The sequence below is a fragment of the Lepidochelys kempii genome, chromosome 5, assembly GCF_965140265.1.
Source record: "Lepidochelys kempii isolate rLepKem1 chromosome 5, rLepKem1.hap2, whole genome shotgun sequence".
NCBI classification, from domain to species: Eukaryota; Metazoa; Chordata; order Testudines; family Cheloniidae; genus Lepidochelys; species Lepidochelys kempii.
Window position 1 is genome coordinate 40346965 of NC_133260.1, and position 22527 is coordinate 40369491.

Here is a 22527-nt window from a genome sequence, read left to right on the forward strand (position 1 = left end):
TTGTAAAGATAAATTCATTAATGTTTGTGAATGGTTCTGGGTGTCATAGAAAAGCCTCTGAGGAAATTTAATAATTTTTTATTCAGTGCAGGTTTTAAATACTATGCAGTAAATAAGACATGGGGACATACATTGAATGAGGCGGATAAAATGGAATAGTGACTAGATATCCATTCAGAGAATATTATCCATCTTGTGCACTAAATGAGGCAAAGTCCTATAGAAAAATAGCGCACAATCATGTAAATAAAGATTATCTTAATGCACATTGACAGAGGAGCAAATTAAGGTTCAACAAGCAACCTAATTTTGGCAGTTTTCTGACTTTTGAGTGTTTGACTTTGCAGCCTTAATGTTATTAGCACAGTGTTTTTGTATGTAATATGCATTCTCAATAAGGACAGACTCTTCAGAGATCATGTGTGAAGTGATATTTTTCAGAGGCTTATTTATTATTTGGCCAAATTTGAGTGGATTTTCACAGCGATGGCAAACACACACATCTCTGAGCCAAAGCCCTCCCTCCCCAGCCAACTTTAAGTCCCTGTTCCAAAGCAAGGGGACATTAGATATCCTCAAAGAAAAAGTTACCAGCGTGTTTTAATATGGACAAAGCAATGCGTTTATCCCTAACCTCATTCATGGAAATAGCAGAACTGTTTTAACTGAATTTTTCCCCAAAAAAAGTTCAGCGTCAGGCAGATATGCAGCATGGAAAATTTCAGCCATAACACTGCAGTTTGGGAAAGCTTTAAGCAACTGAATCATGTGGGAAGTGTCAGGCAACCTTAATATCGGGCGGTGCTACCAGCCCTGCTTATCATAGGGATGACTGAATTGCTGCTGAAACATAAAAAGTTATATGTGAGATATGTCATGAATTCTACATACATAACTACAAAACTATGTTTTAAGAGGGGACAAGAATAACTTCTCCAGTTGAAGCTGCAGGGAGAATTTTAGGCAGTCTCATTAATTTTGGCTGGAACATGGATGCAGAGATTTCCAGTTTAACAGTAATTATCACAAGATCTTTTAATTATCGCAAGATTTCACAACTTCCGTTTGTATACCTCCCAAAGATGATGCGTAGTATTTTCAGAAGCACCTAAGTGATTTAGTAGCACATATCTCATTGAAAGTCACTTGCGTGCTTTTGAAAATTGCATCGGACACCCCCAGCAACATAATGGCATGTTATGATATGCTGGATCAAGTTCAAAAAATGACTTAGATAAAATATTGCTTTCTATTGTCTCACCACACCATTTCCTACACAATCTAAGATTTCGTTGTTCTTCCATCCAAATACTGACCAGACCTGATTTTGCTTAATTTGTGACACCTGATGAGATCACAGCCCAAGTCCCCTTTTATAGACAGTACTTTCTTACTTGGTAAGAGTACATTAATTATGTTGTTTGCATTAGGAACAACTTTTCTCTGTAGTCAGTGAACTGTGTAAATGCTTAAAATGATTTGTTTTCTGTTTGTGAAAATAACTTTTACGATTACGATGTGTGTTATCACAATAGATAAGTTTTACTCTGTAATATTTAAATCTACCTAGCCATCTGACATGCAACTCTTATTGTGCACCACCAGTTTTTAAAAAGTAAGCATGTATGAACTGTAACGGCTATGTACTACAACAAGTAAATTTATTTCTGGGTTTTCTAGAAATAAATAGCTGAGATTTCCTTTCCAACAATACTTTAGAAGCACAGATAAAATGACTTCCTGTCTCACTATTTCCTGTATCCATGGTAACCTCTTTTTAACCACTCACTGTGGAAGAGCCTATAGGAAGACTGTTTCCTGAGTGAACAGTTGCAAATCCTAGGGCAAAAAGTGAGTGCTCTGATAAACCGGAATGTTGCTAACAAAAGTCTTATAGCAAGTCTAAAAAGTAAACTTGTAAGTAAATCAAATGAACTGCCTCACAAGCCAACCGATAATATGAAGTTGTGGTTTGCGGTAAGACTTTTTTTTTTTTTTGTATATATTTTGACCTTAACTGGGCTCACTTGAAAGTAAAATTCAAAACGGGAATGAAAGGTTATGGATGAAAAGAAACTTGTTTCAATGTATAAAATAAGTCAGTAAGTATTTCTTTATGAATGCCAGTAAAGCTTTAAAACTAGGCATTTTCAAATATATAAAAATAAGGGAAAGAATTTGCAATGTGTTGAATTTACTGTAAACCATTGTTATGACAGAATTAGTTGCTTTTAAATCTTTGAAATGATAACTGATTAAATATATTTCAACTAGCTTGGCAAGCGTATTCATTTTACCATTCTTTTACTCTATTTTAGTGCCCTTCTAATATAGGGTAATTGCCTAAGAAGCAGTATAATCTTTATGATGTTTAACTATTTAGTGTCCAAAGAGAGAAGATGTAGAATACAGTATTTAAAAGTACTGTTTGTTCATTTATATGGCATATTGTCTGAGAATATTAAAAATATCACAAAGAGTTGCATCTGTTTTTTAAAATTATACGAATAGAATCTTAGAACTTTAAATGAGCAATATTTACAAATTTGATTTTTTTTATCTCTAATAGCTAAGTCAGAGATGACTGGAAAAGCCAAAGACAGGGATGTGTGTGGACTTCAAAGTTCTGTACCCTGCACACGAGTATTCCTCCATATCCTTAACTGTTTTCTTTTGTTGCTGCTCCAGAAAGAGGTACTTGGCTGTCCATCCATCTGCCAGCTCTGTACTGGGAAACAAGTTAACTGTCGTAACTTAGGTCTTTCAAGCATTCCAAAGAACTTTCCAAAAAGTACAGTACTTGTATACCTCAGTGGAAATAATATATCGCATGTAATTCCAAATGAATTAACAGGCCTTCAGAAGCTTGCTGTGCTCTATTTGGATAATTCCAGCATTTCATATGTGCATCCAAAGGCTTTTGTTGAACTTAGTGAACTGTGCTACTTACATCTAAATAATAATCACATAAAACGTTTGGATCCAGGAATATTTGAAGGGCTTTCAGATCTTCATTGTTTATACCTTCAGAATAATCAAATATCTTTTGTTCCTAGAGGATTATTTAGTGGTCTTATTTCAGTTCGATACTTAACACTTAAAAGAAATCGCCTCAGTATCCTTGGAAGTGGCACTTTCTTGGGAATGATTAGTCTTCAAACGCTTAACCTAGCCAACAATAAGATTTCACGGATATCAGATACAGCATTTCATCACCTTGGAAACCTTGTGTATTTGTACCTTGAAGGTAATAATTTAACACACGTGCCATCAAAGGCCATTGGAATACTTAAAAATCTAGAAAGACTTTTCTTGTCTCACAACCCTGTGGGGTCAATACATCCATTTGCATTTAAAGGACTTGTCAGGCTTGAATATCTGTCTTTGAAAAGTGCAAAAATAAAAAGTATTGTCATGAATGGATTTGCTGGATTAGATAACCTTAAAAAGTTAATTTTAAGCCATAATGATTTAGAACATGTAAATTCCAACACTTTTACTTTGTTGCATAATTTAATGTACCTGCAACTAGACAAGAATAAAATAGTTAGTATTGGTGATAATACATTTGAAAAAATGGGATCTTCTTTGAAGATTCTAAATCTAGCATATAATAACCTTACCTATTTGCAGCCGAAAGTGCTCAAGCCTTTGGTTTCACTAACTCATCTACAGGCAAATAACAACCCTTGGAACTGTAGCTGCACACTGCTTGAGCTACGTAATTGGCTAGCATCCTCGTCAATCTCTGTCAAAATCCATTGTCAAAATCCCTCAAGATTGCGTGGTAGACCTTTACATTATGTTAAATGGACCGAATTTACAAATTGTGCTATCACTACCACTAATCCAGAAACCTCCTGGAGTGTAGCATCTGTAGGTATCCATCATAGCACCACCACTTTAGTGATGGCATGGCATATGGTAACCAAATATGATACACTTGTACGTTTGGAAAACGCTGGAACTAAACATGTTACTTTCTGGGGAAGAGCTCCAACCACATCTGCCAGTCAATTTCTTTATGAAGAATATGCTGCTGGGAATCCATCAGAAGCAACAACAGTGTTATCAGTATTACCAGTGCAAACAGCTGCACAGATTGTGCCAGTTAACTTGACCATGGAACAGAAAAGTGTATTTCCTCCAGATGCTGCATCTGTATCCTTAAAAACATCTCTAATCTGTACACAGCAGATGGAGAAACTGAATCAGGCATTTGACATTTTATTAGCCTTTTTCATTTTGGCTTGTGCTGTGATCCTTTTTCTAATCTATAAAATCGTCCAGTTTAGACAGAAGCTGAAGATGCTGGGAGACTCAGTGGAAAAGGGAATAGAGTACTGCAGTTTTTATGAGGCTGGTAGATACAATGTAACTGACCCAGTTCAGTCCCTACCTCAAAATCCAGTGAGAAGTTCAGAATTGGACCAAATTAGGCTTATCAAACGAACAATGCCTGAAAGTCAGGCACAAGTCATCTTGTTTGAACATTCGGTATTGTAACTTACTCAGCTAGACTTTTGATGTTGAATCTATTATGGTTTGAAATGTCAAGAAATCAAGTGTATTAAATTCTCTTAAAAATAGTTGAAATTTCTCTGTTCAGTTAACTGATTGATGGCTTTGTAGAAAATGCTATAATTTGGAACTGATATCATGATTCTTACTCCAAATGTCACAAAATTTCTTAACTTTTAATAGCTATATGGTCATTTGAATCTTAAATCTGTGTCATGGACAAATCTCATTCTACTCTGTCCCCATATGAGGGAATCCTTCATTCATAACTCCTGTAGCTAAAAATGAGTGTTCACCCTGTGTGAGAAGCTAAAACTATGCTTTTAAAAGGTTTTGTTCTTTTCAAATATTTATTATTTTTAATAGAAGCAACATAAAATAGCTTGTAAATGAGTAAGCAAAACTGATGGTGATTGTTGTTGTCAGCATCATGAAACTGAAATATTTGTGTGAGAAAATGGTTCTCTTAGGAAGATAGTCTCTTAATATGTGACTAGTAATTCAAAATGACTATCTGAAATGGAGCAGAAAACAAAAGGGATGAGCATTCCTTTTCATTTAACTTGGATTAGGTTAAATCTTCTGAGAAACAGGCAAAATAAACTATACATTATTTGTATTTAAATACAAAATATACGTTGCTAATATTCGGAGTAATTGTTACAGTGTGTATAGTATGTATATTAAAACAATATATACAGTATAATTAATTATCCAAATTCTCTATCCAAAAATCATAGTTATCCGAATCCACAGTATGTCCCCCTATGTTAGTTAATAACATTTCCATTTATCCAAATGCCCAGTTATCCAAAAGTTTTGGCTGTCCCCCAGGCATAGGCAGCAGGTGGCTAAGACTAGAGGGTGCTCAGCCTCCCTAAATCTATCTCTGCCTCTGTGGTATAGTCACGAGTGGGTTGGGTGGGTCTTAGCACCCAGGCCCACCCAAATCTGAGCACCAGCCACAGTTCTTAAAGTGATGGCAGTTATGGAGGGGTCTCAGCCCTAGATTTTTTATTTTATTTTTTTAAGATTGAGCCAGGTTGCCAAGGGGCATAGTCTTCTAGTAGAAATGCTGCCACCTCATATCATTCTACACATCTCTGCTTCCTGATCAACACAGGCTCTGATTGTTTGGAAGCTGAAAGCCAATCAAGTTTTGTCCAGGGTGCCCACCCAGCAATGGATGAGGGCAGGGCCTCCAGCAATAGGAAAGGAGGTAACCTAAGCTGGGTGGCATTGGCTAGAGATGGAGCTTGTATTGATGGGGAATGGAACAAAGCCTGGGACTGGCAGCACGAGCCTGTTTACCAGGTCTCAAGACCACTCCTTGGTGCAACCACTTCTCTCACACTCATGCAAAAGAGGGACTCTGCCCCTTAGTACCTAGCTCTGGTTACTCCTTTCCCATGGGCTCCCATCTCCCATAGCTAATCTGATTGTAGCCAACATCTGCCACCCACCCAGGGCCATGGATGGGTTGAGGCACGCTTCAGCCAATGGGGAAGCAGTAACCAGAGCTGTATAGTGGAATGGTAGAACCACTACCCTGTTGTCATAACGGAGCGGTGGCCAGGCCATGTTTGAGTGGCATTGTGACCTGGCACGCAGGGTCTTACCACTTCCTGCCTCTTCTCTGCTCCCACATGGACACAAGCTGCACCCACATAAGCTTACGTGTGGCTATGCCCGTGGTCATCCTCCCCTTCCCCCTGCGCCCCAAATATATCACCATCCTCCCAGGCCATGTGAATAAACAGAAGTGAACTGTATATTCTTTGTTCATGTATGTATATATCTTCTCTCTGCATATCACACTAACTGGAAAATAGGGTATATAGAGAAATAAATTTTCCTGTACGTTGAAAAAAGGACTTCATAATATCCAGCATCAGAGGCCTAGATAATTATTGCTTAGTAGGAGGTATTTTTTCATCCCAAGGTTAATATTTTTTTCCTATAAACTTGTAAATGCCAGTTTATGTATCATACATCATCCCATTTAAGATTTTTTTAATTAAAAGTGCCGTATTATTAGATAGCCTTGGCTGAGTGGTCCGTTTTGAATCACAAGGTGAAATGACTTTGTCTCAGCCAGTACCAGAGATCTAACTCTTAAGATCAGGATTCATCTTGAATAAATGTAAATTAGTTTTTAATTCGTACCTTGCATCTGTTTTAGCTATTTATTTTTACTCAGCATATTGTTTGATTATGTCTGCTGGTAGCCTGGGGTGTGTTTTAAACTGTTTTAATTTTCTTTTATTTTGGGGCTATATTTATTTGATGTTTTCTTCCCCAAACAATGTGAATGATAGCACTAAAAAAGGTAGGTATAAAAGTTTCACAACTACTAATTTAGGGTCAGATTTTCAGCCAACCCTAAACTGGGTCTCCATTTTTGTAAGTGCAGTTTTGCATCCATAGGTATGTGCCCAGAAATGTAGATCATTTATGTATCGAAGCAACCAAATCTACAAGCACAATATTTGTGCCTATAGTTTTGCGCCAGTAAAAATGGAGACCAGTGTTTGAAAATGTGTTCCCAAATGTGAAATGAATTCATGTTGTTCAACTATAGAGCCAGATCCTTTATTTTCAGAGTACCAGCCGTGTTAGTCTGTATTCTCAAAAAGAAAAGGAGTACTTGTGGCACCTTAGAGACTAACAAATTTATTAGAGCATAAGCTTTTGTGAGCTTGCATTCGATGAAGTGAGCTGTAGCTCACGAAAGCTTATGCTCAAATAAATTTGTTAGTCTCTAAGGTGCCACAAGTACTCCTTTTCTTTTTAAGATCCTTTAGTGTTGCACATCCCTTTTTCATCATGCTGCCAGTAGATTCTGGTCAGTCTGCCATGGGACGATCACCACAAAGTGCAAAGGGCATCCTCTAAAGCAGTGTTTTTCAGAGTTCGGGTCGCGACTCAGTACTGGGTCGTGGCATGTAAGGCACTGGGTCACCTTGCTCAGCACCCAGGGACCTGAGTGGTTCTGGTGAGCACCGCCGACCGGGATGTTAAAAGTGCCGTCGGCAGTGTTGCCCAGCTAAGGCAGGCTAGTGCCTACCTGTTCCGACATCGCGCCGCTCCCCAGAAGCGGCCAGCAGGGGGTCTGGCTTCGCGCGCTGCCGCGCCCCAAGCACTGGCTCTGCACTCCCAGCCAATGGGAGCTGGCAGGGACGGTGCTGTGGGCGAGAGCTGTGCGGAGCCACTTTTGCATGTCTCTGCTTAGGAGCCAGACCTGCTGCTGGCTGTTTCTGGGGCACAGCACAGTCTGCGGTGCCAGGACAGGCAGGAAGCCTGCCTCTGCATCCTGACTGTGCCGCTGACCAGGAGCCACCAGAGGTAAGTCCACACCCCAACCCCACGCCCCTGCCCCAGCCCTGAGCCCTCTCCACCCCCCCAAACCTGGAACCCCTTCCTGCAGCCCCAACCCCTCATCCCCAGCCCCACCCCAGAGCCTGCACCCCCAGCCCAAAGCCCTGACTCCCTCCTGCACCTCAACCCCTTGCCCCAGCCTTGAGATCCCCCCAAACCCAGAGCCCCTCCTGCACCTCAAACCCCTCAACCCCAGGTCCATTGGGTCGCAGGCATCAAAAATTTTCTTCAACCGGGTCCCCAGAAAAAAAGTTTGAAAACCACTGCTATAAAGGCATAGAACCACCAAAGGGCTCCTGTATCATCCCACTTTCCTGCTGGCAGCATAGGGCACATGTCTGAGATTCCTCTATGTTAGATTGATCCCCAGCTGCAGTTTCAGCTTCTCAGGTTACTCTAAGCTGCTATTGAGGACTGCTCCTGTTCACAACAGCCCCAGTGCAAAAACAAGCTTTCCACTACCTTCAAACCTGTGCTCTCAACCTACGCTGCACTATATACTCATTGCTATAGCTGAGTGTCTGACCCATGATTTCTTTGTATTAAATGTGGTGCAGCATCAGCATCCTTTAATGAGACTTCTCTATTTTAGGTCATCTATTTTAAGTTTAAAAATGAATCACTGATATGCTACTAAGGCAACAGCTACTATGGGTCACATGACCTTGTTTCAACCAATTGGCTTATTTGGCATTAGAAGGATACTTTTACAACTCTGTGTGCTATAGAGATGTTAAGCATAATATGCACATGTATTTAGAGAGGAGGAAAGCATGGAAAATGCTTACTGCCTTGGATTCAGATTTAAAATGAGATTTATATATCATGGTCATTGAAGCTGAAACAGAGCTATCTAACATCTTAGCTTTCTTCTTGCCCCATTGTGCTTATTGTCGCATTCTGGTTCTTATATAGAATTCACTGATCTGGTGGTGGTAGGTTTTCTTGTGGGGTTGGTAACAATTACAGAATATGAAATGAGTGGATTTTTTAAAAAATTTCCGTCTTCCTAAACAGTCTGTAACATTTTATATGTCTGTACTTAATAGTAAAGGATCAATATAATGTCCTAGGTTAGAGAAATTCATGTGGCTTTTCTTATAACAGAAGGGATCATATGGACCATGCTTTTCAGTTTTTATACATTTGTTCCTTAGATCAGGGGTTCCCACTGTTTCAGAGTATAGGTTACATTTTAATACAGCAACCCCTGAAAATCAGACTGCCCTCTCATTTTTGATTGCGTAACATTCCTGAGGCAGCTACAGCCATTGCTTACATGCACAAGTGATATTAGGTAATTATTTAATGTAATTTTAGGCTGTTTCTCTATGTGATTTATTAGTTGGAAATGAGGAGAAACCAGTTCCATGTGACCAACAAGTGCTTTGTGGACCATAAGCATTCCACTGACCACAGTTAGTGAAATTCTTCATTACATTTTCTTAAAGATACTACAAAGATGGTGTTGATATGGAAGCAGTTTTGAGAAAAAAATTCCATTGTCAAATGAAAAATACCATTGGTCTGATTTTTCGAAGTGCTGAGCACCCAAAAATCCTGCCAATGTTGATATGAGGTTTGGAATCAGGCTGGGGGTGGGGGTGGGTGTATTTTTTTATTAAAGGAAGCATGCATTAATTTTCCAATATTCACATTTAATATTTTTTAATTCAAATGCTATTTTAGTAAATGAAAAGAATTATATTCATTGTGGTGTATTTCTGGAGTTATTCCCATCCTCCTAGCCCATGGAGAAAAAGAGTGATGTTTTAATCTACCCTTGCCACCTCTGCTACCCTTGGCCAATAGGGAAGTAATCTGAATGTTCTTCCCCATTGACTTATCAGTTCCTACATCGATCCTCTGGGCCGTTGTGGAAGAGCACTGAAGATTTCACCTCTGTACTTTTCCTCCTGATCTTCAAGAAAGGGAAGCAAAGATTCCAGTTTCCCAATCCATCTCGTCCCTCTCCCTCCTCCTTCCCCCCTCCCCCCCACCAAGGTGGTGATCTGACAACTCCCTTTCTGACAGACTAACAGGATATACACTTTAGGGGCAGGGGCAATGTGGTTGAGTACCCACTTTTTGATTCTTCGGGGTATGTGTTTTATTAAAACGATGGTGGCAGAATTTTGTCTACAGTAGTTTGGTATGTTGTTGATATGGTGAAGCTGAATTTTTGCACAAACTTATTAGAATAATAAAAAATTGTGAATAGCTTGGTTGGTGGAGTAGAGAAAGGGCAAACATTTATAATATTTTCCCTGGAACCCACACCATTTGGATGCTACATCTCACTTCCATTTTTATTCTGAGAAAGTAAATATATGTTAAAACAAGAGCTGTAAACCTAAACATGTCACAAGTACACATACTACATCCTGGTGTAATTTTAATTATAGCATAAATTTTTACTTGCAGACAGGCCCTTCCACCAATTAAAATAGTGTTTATGGAGCGTTGGAGCTGGGTCCTACAGTCCTTACTAACAGGAGATATAAACCAGCAGTGCTGGATCCTAAGTCTTTTTCACAGGATTCCAGAGAAAAGTTGTGCTCTGAATAATGAGGGAAATGCGATTATCATGAAAGCACCACCGGCTAGTAATAAAAGTATTTTTATTGGCTGAAATAGAACTATATGGAATAAGAGGAGAAGGGTCTGGCCTAGATGCTTACTTTTTTCTGTATTAAAATCCTACTATAGACAATATTAATTGTTTAATTTTGAAAGAAAAGTTCATTTAAACCAGGGGTGAGCAAACTTTTTGGCCCGAGGGCCACATTGGCGTGGGGAAATTGCATGCAGGGCCATAAATGTAGGGCTGGGGCAGGGGGTGCGGTGTTCAGGAAGGGGCTCAGGGCAAGGGGTTGGGGCAGAGGAGGGGGGTGGGATGTACGAGGGGGCTCAGGGAAGGGGGTTGGGGTGCAGGAGAGGTGAAGGCAGAATGCGGCGGGGGCTCAGGGCAGGAGGTTGGGGTGCAGGTGGGGTGTGGCAGGGGGCTCAAGGCAGGGGGTTTGGGTGCAGGAGGGAGTGCGGGGTGCAGCAGGGGGGTTGGGTTGCAGGAGGGGTTCAGGGTGCGGTCTCCGGCCCAGCACTGCTTACCTGGAGCAGCTCCAGGGTGGCAGCAGCACGCAGCAGGTCCAGGGAAGGCTCTCTGCCTGCCTGCCCGCGCTGGCCTCGGCCCCACACCACTCTGGGAAGCAGCCAGCACCACGTCACTGTGGCCCCTGGGGGACGGTGGGCCGAGGTCTCCACAAGCTGCCCTTGCCTGTGGGTACCTCCCCTGAAGCTCCCATTGACCACAGTTCCCCATTCCTGCGCAGAGCCCTCTTCCCCCCTCCCCCAGGGCCGCAGGGACGTGGTGCCAGCCATTTCCCGGAACGGCACAGAGGTGGCAAGCCCACGGGCTGGATCCAAAGCCCTGAGGGGCCGGATCCAGCCTGCAGGCCGTAGTTTGCCCACCCCTCATTTAAACACAGTGTCCCTAGTGCTGTCTTGAATCGGCCTTCCACTTTGATTTGCCAGTACCTTTCTAGGAACAGACACTGGCTAATTTTGGAAATCCTTTATTTTGTTACATTGATTTGCAGGAGGTTTACTTGAGAATAAGTGAGAGTAAGACATAACACATTTTATATTGCCCTTGATCTTTAATGTAGGTTTGTTTTTAGACAATGGTAACCATGCATAGACTTGTTTTTTTTTCAATATGTGTCTTGTATTCTAAAAAAATTGAACTGTTTAATTATTTGATATTTGGTAAGGGTTTTGGCATAGTTGGAAAAAGAAACTTTGTTCCTTTTGTTCCATGGCTGAAAAGTCACACACATCTTTACTGAGCACTATAATTTTTACCCACTTTTGGCAAGTGTTCTGCATTTCCTGACTCTCAACTTTGCAATAGTCTACATTTTTTAATCTTTTTACCAGATCCTGCAAGCACAAAGAATAAAAATGATAATTTCTCTTATATATAAATGTAATAGAAAGATCCTTTCTCCGCTCCCAGATAAGAGGAAGAAAACGATGATGAAACAAATTTATAATCCAGATTCCTCCCTTTCAGAATGTTCCAACCAAACAATGTTACCACAAAGCTCTATACCACTCCTTGCTTCTTGCTTCCACCCTAGCTCCAGATGACAGGATCTCAGGTTCCCAATGGTCAATCTTCTCTGATATGTTTTGGAGAATCACAGATCCTTTGAAGCTTAGGTGTTCAGGTGGGCCTTCCTATGAGCTTTTGCCACCAATTTTGTAAACACTGAAACCCCCCAAAAATGTGAATAAGAGAGCTGCCCAATGTAGTTTGCACTCTGGCCACTTAAGATAATCCATTCAAGAGACTCCTGATCAAGTGGATTACAGTTGGCCATTGCCTGTCCTGCAGAACTGTACTTTCCATAGACCAGCCCTTGTTGATATATAGATACCAAAACCCCAACAATGGTCCCAGAATCATGCATCTTGAGAGCAGTAGAAAATATATGCCAGATGGCTTGTGCTTTTGATTGAGCGTCATATGCTCAAAGGGTATAGTCTACACCTCCAGAATCCCAGAGCTATTCAAATGCAGGAACTCGTTGAAACCAGCCCTGTATGTTCTTTGCATGCTTGGGCCATGTGCCATATCTGCTATACTGTGTCCTGCTTGTGTCCCCTTGTTGCATCCTTTTGTGTACAATTAGACTATTCTACGCTTCATACTGAAGCATTTGATAACTGATGTGGATTTTTGGTGTTAGATGTTTTAACACCAAGTTACAAGTTCATTTCCTAGAGGACATGTTCTAGACTTGAGTGAAAGATGGGACAAAAGCTTTTGATGTCGGGATGGTTATTTAATCATAGATTAAATAAAGTAATATCAAAGTAGGTTTTTAAAAACTTTTCACGTATTCACTATAAAACTTCAGAAACAAAGACATGAAACATCCTAGTGCTAGATGCAGTGTGTCTATTTTTCCTAGGTATGTAGTATATTTTCTTCCTTTTTTGGATGAAAAGAGAACATATTCAAATAACTATAAGTAATCTGAAAGCTGCATTTTATCATCTTTTATAAGCAATTCTCATCCTAAATATGAAAGTAAAATGAGAACCTGACAAGAATTAAAAAGTAGAACTTCAATTAAAAAAAAACAATTTTAGATTATTTTTACCACCACTTAAATACAGTTTTACTTTATAAAATAGAATATTTAGAAGATAGAACTGAGGTAAGCCAACTGCAATATACCTGGGCATGAAGCATTCAACAGTTAGGAAACTCCAGCTAGTATAAAACACTGGGGTAAGTCTCCTCAGCAACAGAGGCTACCGCAAACACATCACACCTGTCCTCCGCTCTATACACTGACTTCCCATGGAATTTCGAATCAAGTTCAAGGTCTTCATACTATCTTAAAGGTGCTCAATGGCTGAGGCCCAGATTATCTAAAAGATCCACCCCAGTTTGAAGATAAAGTCCAAGGCTGTGAACTTTGCTCTTCTGGCACAGTGGAACTTTCTACAATAATGATAGCCCTTTCTTGGGAACTGGCCCAAGACAAAAGAATGAACTCCCACAAGAACTAATAACCATCACAAACCTCACTACTTTCCACTCTAAGAGCAAGTCATATTTCTTTGGCCTTTCCTTTTCTCATATAAACATATAGCTCTGTGTGTATGTGTGTGTAAATATATATTTTTTAAATCCAAAGTAAAACATTCCACTGCACACAATCTTCCCCTGCGGAGGAGATGACAGAACAAACGAGCAACAGATGTTCGTCACATTGCTTAATGCATTACTGGAGGGTACTCAGATATTATGGTTAAAGGTGCGGTATAAGAACCTGTATAGAACAGAATAGTATATATGTAGGCCATGTGCTGTTAAAGTGGCTTGTTAAGAGGTTGGATGCTCCAGCAGAGTCGATAGGAGCATTCTAGTGCCTTCATGAGACTAAGCAAGCACTGCAGTATCTGTATCAGACAAAAATGTTTCATAAAGTATTACGTGCTTCCAATATCGCCCTTCCCAAAATATCGCCCTTCCCAAAGTTATGAGGCCAGTTCAACAAATCCATTTGCAAGCTATGAAAGGATGAAATGGGCCTTAAAATAGAACAAGAGAGTCACTACCATCAACCTGTCACAATGAAGTATAAAAGACTGTTTTATAGCTGTCTTCAAAGCTAGGTACAAGGTCTTGTTTCCCTTAGCTGTTTCATTCAAACTAAAACTTTGAAAAATTAAACTTTTAGTAGAGGGCTCTTCAATCTAGCAGACAAAGGCATAAAAAGATACAATGACTGGAAGCTGAAGCTAGATAAATTCAGGCTAGATTTAAGGCACAGTTTTTTAAGAGTGATGATAATTAACTATCAGGATGTTGTGGATTCTCAATCACTTAAAGTCTTTAAATCAGAATTGGATGATGCTCTAAAAGATGTGCTGGGTGAAATTCTGTGCCCTGTGTTACACAGTAAGTCAAAACAAGATCATATTGGTCCTTACTGGCCTTGATGTAAAAACAGCCTATTGCTGGTAAGGGTATTCATTCATTCATTCAAATCCAAGATTTTTCTTGAATTTCATTTCTCACATGACTGTTGAATTAAAAAATTAAATTTAAGTAATTTTGTTATTCAAGAAGGAAAGCATTTTTGGGGTAGCCACAATTTGTTCTTATATACAAGTATTATATACAGTATTTTAGTACAAAGCCATCTTTCATAAAGACAATGTTGATATGCTCCTGCTGTAATAGCAAATTTTAGAAGTTGTTTAAGAAAAATTGTTCTCCTTAACCTCTGAGGATAGGACAAGAAGCAATGGGCTTAAATTGCAGCAAGGATGGTTTAGGTTGGGCATAAAGAAAAATTTCCTGTCAGGGTGGTTAAGCACTGGAATAAATTGCCCAGGGAGGTTGTGGAATCTCTGTCATTGAAGATTTCAAGAGTAGGTTAGACAAACATCTATCAGGTATGGTCTAGGTAATACTTAGTCCTGCCTTGAGTGCAGTGGACTGCACTAGAAGACCTCTCAAGGTCCCTTCCAGGTGTACAATTCTGTGAAATATATTATTGCTATTAGAAATCATGCTTCTTAGAATCAGTCCCAGTATCACTCTTTCTCCCATATTTTTAATCTTCCTTAGGATTACATAGTCTTTTTTTAAAAGAGCAAAATACATTCTCCCTCCTCCTTGTAACAACCTTTTATGTACTGGAAACTGTTACCATGTCACACCGCTCAGTCTTCTCGTCTTCAGACTAAACAAACCCAATTTTTTCAATCTTCCTCACAGGTCATGTTTTCTAAACCTTTAATAATTTTTGTTGCTCTTCTCTGGACTTTTTCCAATTTGTCCACATCTTTTCTGAAATGTGGTGCCTAGAACTCTAGTTGAAGCCTAATCAGCGTGGAGTAGAGCAGAAGAATTACTTCTTGTGTCTTATTTACAACACTCCTGCTAATACATCCCAGATTGATGTTCTCTTTTTTTGCAACAGTGTTTCACTATTGACTTATATTTAGCTCGTGATCCACTATGACCCCCAGCTCCCTTTCCAGAGTACTCCTTCCTAGGCAATCAATTCCCATTTTCTATGTGTGCAACTGATTATTCTTTCCTAAGTGGAGTACTTTGCATTTGTTCTTACTGAATTTCGTCCTATTTACTTCAGACCATTTCTCCAGTTTGTGCACATCATTTTGAGTTTTAATCCTATCCTCCAAATTTAAAGATGAATTGCACTCATATAGTAATGATAAATGTTTTCCCCTTATTTAAGATACTTCAATTTTTGTCCAGTTTTGTAACTGTCTACAAAGTTGTATGGTATAAGTTATTGGTAGACGTATAGTGCAGTCTCATTCTTCTAAAGGGAAAAAAAAAAAACTCTACATTTCTAGTTATTTACCTCTTAGATACTTTTGGTCACTTGTTTTGCCAGTTGCTTCTTAGCTGTTTGTGTAATTTATTTTAAAAGTTTTGAAAAGCTACTTGACAATGTGTTCAGCTGAGCATTAAATAATGAAAACGTTGTAATATAGGTGTGCCCTATGCTTATCAAGCAAATTTCCTGTTTAGCTAGTCCAGCTAAAACATTTTCCTGTTTTTTTTCCAGTGTTATCCAAGATAAATTCTGTGGCATCATTAACATTTCTGTGGAAGGGCTGCATGATGTTATGACTGAAGATCCTGAAACAAGAACATACAAAGAGTAAGTGGAAAATCTAATTAACCCATGTGTGCTGAATAGTACTAGCAGTTTAAGATTTGTGCTCTCGCTCTCCCTCTCCCTGGAAAAACTGCTTTGGGGAGTTGAGACAGTTGCATGTTCTGAAGAAGTCTGTTTTCACAATAGTAGATTTTTTTTGTATGGGGTTTCATGGGAGTATTGAAGCATGAGAAAAGTTTTGTAATTTTGTAACAAGCTTGAAGTGGGAGTAGACTAAATTAGACTTTGGCTAATAAATTCACCTACCACATGGTTTTACAAATTGTGCGTGTTCTTGCGTGTGCGCGCTCCGATTTGTAAGATATTGTGGTAGGTAAATGTATGAGGCAATGCCTAATTTGTAAGGCTGTCGATTAATCGCAGTTAACTCACGCGATTAACTCAAAAAATTGTAATTAAAAAAATAGTGATTAATCACAGTTTTAATTTCACTGTTAAACAGTAGAATACTAATTTAAATGTATTAAATATTTTGGACATTTTTCTACATTTTTATATATTGTATTCTGTGTTGTAACTGAAATCAAAGTGTATATTATTTTTTATTACAAATATTTGCACTGTAAAAATTATAAAAGAAATAGCATTTTTCAATTCACATCATACAAGTACTGTAGATTTTTTTCGGTTACCTAAATGCGCTCAAAAACAAAACAATGTAAAACTTCAGAGCCTACAGGTCCACTAAGTCCTCCTACTTATTCCGCCAATCACTAAGACAAACAAGTTTGTTTACATTTAGAGGAGATAATGCTGCCCTCTTATTTACAATGTCACCAGAAAGTGAGAACAGGCATTTGCATGGCACTTTTGTAGCCGGCATTGCAAGGTATTTACATGCCAGATATGCTAAACATTCATATGCCCCTTCATACACAGGCCACCTTTCCAGAGGACAATATTTAAATAAATGGTATTCTATTATTGTTTAACAGTGCGATTAATCACAGTTAATTTTTTTAAGCGCTTGACAGCTTTATTAACTTGATCTCTTTATTGCATGGCTTTTCATGAGCATGTGTACACTTACACCCCTATGTATATATTAAAGAGCATTTGTTTTATAAATTATATGTACTTCATTCAGTGTTTCTCCTAAGGTGGTACACCTCTACCCTGATATAACGCTGTCCTCAGGAGCCAAAAAATCTTACCATATTATAGGTGAAACTGCGTTATATTGAACTTGCTTTGATCCACTGAAGCATTCCCCTCCCCCCCCCCTCCCCGAGCGCTGCTTTACCGCGTTCTATCTGAATTCGTGTTATATCAGGTCGCATTATATCAGGGTAGAGGTGTATCAATAAAAGCATAAGTTTTTCAGGCTTGTTCCCAAAGCAACAAAGCTTGCCTGTTGAGACTAAATTGTATAAAATGGAAATAAAATGACCTTGATTTATTGCTTAAAATGAACCATGTGTTTTTGCAAGATATTCTGTTTCTAGTGTTTGGGGAGAAAATCAAGACTGGATGAAATCTGGTACCCAACTTACAGCACTGGAGAGACTGGGAGCCCATTCTACAAGAGTAACCCTTCCTCCACAGCTTGTCTACGTAATAGTATCTGCATCTTAGATGTAAAAGTCTTTATTTAAAAGATCCTCATCCCTCTTCATGAGAATTACTGTGTGCTAATCTTCTGCAAGGCATATCTGATGATGCAGTTTCTTGAGAGAGAAAGGAACGTTATTAATCAGTAACTGGAGCTCCCAAAATATATTGTTGCTGCAGATCCACATTTATCCATCCTCCTTCCTTGCTCCTTGGGAGTACTGCAGCTACTTTAGACGAAGTAGAGAAATGAATACTTATGTGACGAGGCCTGGTTCTTGGGTCCACAGATGGAAATCCCCCTCCCCCCCATGTTTAAAATATGTTAGAATGGTTGTGAAATTGCAAGGCCAGTGTGTCTCTGCAGAGGTTATATATTCTGAGAAGTCTAGTCATTGGTAAGAAATTCTCCTTCTACAGAGGTCATAAGCACTGTGACTCAGGTGTTTTCGGACTTACAAAGGATTCCTTAACAACCTTAGAAGTACTTCTAAGTCACAATGTATTTATGGTCAGGTAGAGCCTTTGTAATTCTGAATGTGCTGCTCTGCCTAAATGCATTAAAACAACGTAAATTACAGAGGTATTTCGGAGTGTAAAAAAACAAATGTAGGTACTGCTTTCACACATCCAATTCCTTTATGCCTTAATCCTCCTTAAACATTTACAATGAAATATAAAAATAAATAAAATAAAATGAACAATCGTGAAGAGTAAACCTTTTTGTTAATGGAAAAAACAAAGACTAGCAATAACACATCAATATAAGCCGCCATCATATTTTATTCCCCAAGCAGAGACCATATCAGCTACAAGAGAGAGAAAGCAGGATTTTGCATATAAATATCTTTCTATTGATAACACTCACACATATGTATGAAGGGGAAAAATCTGTTCTCTAATGCTATGGTTCTAAGGATATCAAAATACAATGTATTCTAGAAAGCAAGAGTGTCATTATTGAGATTTTCTCCAGCATGTTTATCTTCTGTCAAGTTAGAGGATGTTTTAGCTGAAAAATAATTTGAATTCAGTTTACAACTTTATATTGCAAAAAACCAGTGTTGTTCAAGCTCATAAATAATATACACTGTTCCTCTGTTTAATTTGGCAGCAACAGGGATATTAAACAGGAAGAAGTTAAATTCCGCTATATATTTTAACCCCCTGCTAAAAAAATTAAAAAGTGTTCCCTTTGAACTACATCAAACACATCCCTACAAGAAAAAACAGAACTTTAAAACTCAGAGATAACACATAATTTCTTTATCTCATCAGCTCCAAAATTCAGTGTCAATCTGACAAAAAAACAGATATCACAATGAAAGCAGAGTGTGATGTCATAGCTGACATTGGTTCAAAATATGGATTATCCATTGTCAACAGATCCCTCTTGTACCTGTGAAGAGAGCATGGAGCTTAAGCGTTATAATGCAGGAATCAAAAAGGTCTTACTATAGGAGAGGAGCGTTCCTTTAATTTCAAGCATCTCTTAGATATAATTTAAACACATTGAGGGGTTTGTTAATTAAGTAACTGTCAGTATGGAAGAGAAATGTACAAAATATAAATTGATTGAATATTTTGTTTTTCCAGTGCAACACAGCATATCTGAACACCACATCAAACCAGTAATCTGTGTAGCCTGATATCCTGTCGCTGATAATGACCAATGCAACATACTTCAGAGGAAGGTTGCAATAAACTCCATAGTAGATAAATAAGGATAAACTGCCTGATAGGGGACAATTCTTTCTAATCGCTTTGTTTGTATGTTTTAATTGGTTTATGCCCTAAAGCAGGAGGTCTTTATATCTGGTACAAAAAGTTTTTTTACCCTATGTATGTAACTGTGGATGTTCCCATTTTTCATCCAAGTGTGTAATCCTTGTGACAATGAGTTGTACAGGTTAAGTATGTGCTGTGTAAAAAGAGTATTTTCCTTTGTCAGATTTTATATATTACTTTTAAATTTCATGGAATATTCTTTGTTCCACTCTGCTTCTCGGAGATTCATTGTCCTAAATTAAAGTCTCAGTTTGTTCATATAAAGAAGCAAGTTTACTTGCTGTACTGGTTTGTGTAAGTCACCTAAACTCCGTGCTGAGGTATGAATCAAATCCAATTTCTGTTCTACTGATTCATGTGTCATTATCAGAGCAAGTTTTTGTGTGGTTAGAACTTAGTAACATTTTCTGCCTCTTCATTTTGTGTAACTTCGGAAAGTATTATTTCAGCTGTAAGTTGCAAAGTCTGATTTTGTTAACTGCCAGATGGTCCATAATACTACCACCTCCTTACCATAGGCTTTTGCAAAGAGCTCTGTGGATCTGGTTATTTTATGGTTGGTAGTTTGTTACTGGTTAAGAATCTCTCTGTAATTGCCTTTCCCGGTGTTCATTTAGACACTAAAGGAACTGGGATAGGGTTGTATTAATGTTTTGTCAAGGGCAGTTTTTGTTTTTGTTCCCCCCTTCCCGGAGACAGTTTATTTACTATCCCCAGTGAAAAAATACTCAAAAATCTTAGACTTCAATTATAATGCAGCCTGGAACCTTCATTGGCAACTTGGGTTTACACTACAATGGTGCAGACTCCATGGCTTATCTTAAACATAAAACAAGGGAAACCCTTGGGTTCTGTGGTTGCTATTCAAACACAAACTTCTCTTTCACGTTGCTAATATATATAGTTTTGTAGTATGCTGTTGACTTGCAAAGGGGAGAGAAAGGATCTGTGAACTAACTAGTGTCAGAACTGATGCGAGTCTTGTGATACATTTCCCAAGTATAGATATGTCCTAAGAGAGAACAGTCTTGAAACAAAGGGAACTGACACCTTCATTAGCTCATTGAGGAGCACTTGGACTGCAGCATCTTCACCACAGGGGGCTTATTACATTATTTATTGGCTCATCATAACTTTGGGGTCAGAAATTTGCAGCCCCACATCCATATGTGTGCCTTTCCTTTCATTTCTACCGATCTGCATCAAATTATGGAACACACATCTCCTTTTGAAAATAAATTTCTTATTCACCAATTCACTTTTACTGAAGACCCTAATCACTTTTTACTGTAATAAAACAAACCTCTGAGAGCCATTTTTAAAGTGCACCAAGCATTTGTGACGTGAAATACTGGGATTATATAGCACTGTTATTAAACTGAACCTTGAAAAACCTTAATGAAAGAATAAGTTAAACCACCACAGAGCACAAAAGTAGAGACAACTTTATTAGTAAGCAGCATTCAACAGTAGGCTTACTTTGCAGCCTTGGCAAATGCACAGTTCTTATAAAGCAGAACCAATCCCTCAGCATCTGAAATTTTTAAACTTCAAAACCTGACTTAAACCAGAGACTTCAATAGAAAAACATTTGAGCCCTCTTTGTAACCACAGTAACTTCTAAATCCATATGTCTATTTAGTGTAGCAAACAAACTGAAAAAAACGGGACTTGGTTTTACATATGCTGTAGGAATACATGTTTTAAAAACTGGCTCAATATATTCTAGCTGAAAACAAGTTGTCTAAGCAGGTTGGCAATTTAAAAAGGACACTATTGCCTCTAACAGTGGAAGCACCCCTTTACAATAAAATAGGTACCGCTAAACCTCTTGAGTGACATGGGACCCTTTATGTTATCTGTTGATAATCCTGTTGAGGTGGCTACTGTTAAAAAGCAATGCTAGTTTTTAAACAACTTATAAATATTTTTCCATTATCTTGAAGACCTAGTCTGCCATTTATTTCTTGAGTGTTTTAATTCTTAGTGTGAATTTACAATATCTGTATTCCTGTTCTTAGCTGCATGTTGATGTCTCATTTTGAGGAGCCCAAAATGACAGAAGATGAGGAACCTCCTACAGAACAGGACAAAAGGAAGAAGACGGTAAGCTCTTTATATCTTTAGTTAAATGTTTGGAGTTATAATTTAATACAGTAGTCAACCTTAAGTCTTTGCCACTGGATTTGGTTCATCCATTGTTGTCATTTATAGTACGCTTTAAAAACTCTACTCCCAATCTGAGAGGTCAGGAACCTTTAGAACAAATTGCATAGAATAGACAATTATACTTTTGCATTTTTTTCAGACTCTAAAGTCTAGTAAAGAACAAAATAGTCAGACACATAGCAGAACCTAATTTGTTGGGGAATAGTCAACACGTTTTTTGTAAAGGGAAATCATACCTCCCCAAGCTACTAGAATTCTTTAAGGGGGTCAACAAGCATGTGGACAAGGGGGATCCAGTGCATATAGTGTATTTAGATTTTCAGAAAGCCTTTGACAAGGTCCCTCACCAAAGGCACTTAAGCAAAGTAAGCAGTCGTGGGATAAGAAGGAAGGTTCTCTCATGGATTGGTAACTGGTTAAAAGATCGGAAACAAAGGGTAGGAATAAATGGTCAGTTTTCAGAATGGAGAGAGGTAAATAGTGGTGTCCCCCAGGGATCTGTACTGGGCTCAGTCCTATTTAACATATTCATAAATGATCTGGAAAAGGGGATAAACAGTGAGGTGGCAAAATTTGAAGATGATACGAAACTACTCAAGATAGTTAAGTCCCAGGCAGACTGTGAAGAGCTATAAAAGGCTCTCTCAAAACTTGGTGACTGGGCAACAAAATGGCAGATGAAATTCAGTGTTGATAAATGCAAAGTAATGCACATCAGAAAACATAATCCCAACTATACATATAAAATGATGGGGTCTAAATTAGCTGTTACCACTCAAGAAAGAGATCTTGGAGTCATGGTGGATAGTTCTGTGAAAACATACACTCAATGTGCAGCAGCAGTCAAAAAAGCGAACAGAATGTTGGGAATAATTAAGAA

At 38.6% G+C, this 22527-nt stretch overlaps 2 protein-coding genes across 4 annotated transcripts in view; both read left to right on the forward strand.

Annotated features, from left to right (window-relative positions):
• Positions 1 to 22527, forward strand: part of IPO11 (importin 11) — a 297819-nt gene that overhangs the window by 256689 nt on the left and 18603 nt on the right. For 2 of the 3 annotated variants that reach the window (XM_073344033.1, XM_073344034.1), the window contains 2 exons: positions 16026 to 16121; positions 21500 to 21584. In XM_073344033.1, coding sequence (XP_073200134.1) covers positions 16026 to 16121; positions 21500 to 21584 — 181 coding nt within the window. Of the gene's footprint in view, positions 1 to 2569; positions 2655 to 16025; positions 16122 to 21499; positions 21585 to 22527 lie in introns of those variants that run through there. The other variant, XM_073344035.1, reaches the window with a different exon arrangement.
• On the forward strand, positions 2581 to 4512 carry LRRC70 (leucine rich repeat containing 70). The gene has a single exon (XM_073344041.1). The coding sequence runs from the start codon at positions 2581 to 2583 to the stop codon at positions 4504 to 4506; it is 1926 nt and encodes a 641-aa protein (XP_073200142.1). The 3' UTR covers positions 4507 to 4512.

Excerpts from the sequence above, each read along its gene's own strand:
- LRRC70 (XM_073344041.1), top strand. The coding sequence starts at position 2,581 with ATGACTGGAAAAGCCAAAGACAGGGATGTGTGTGGACTTCAAAGTTCT.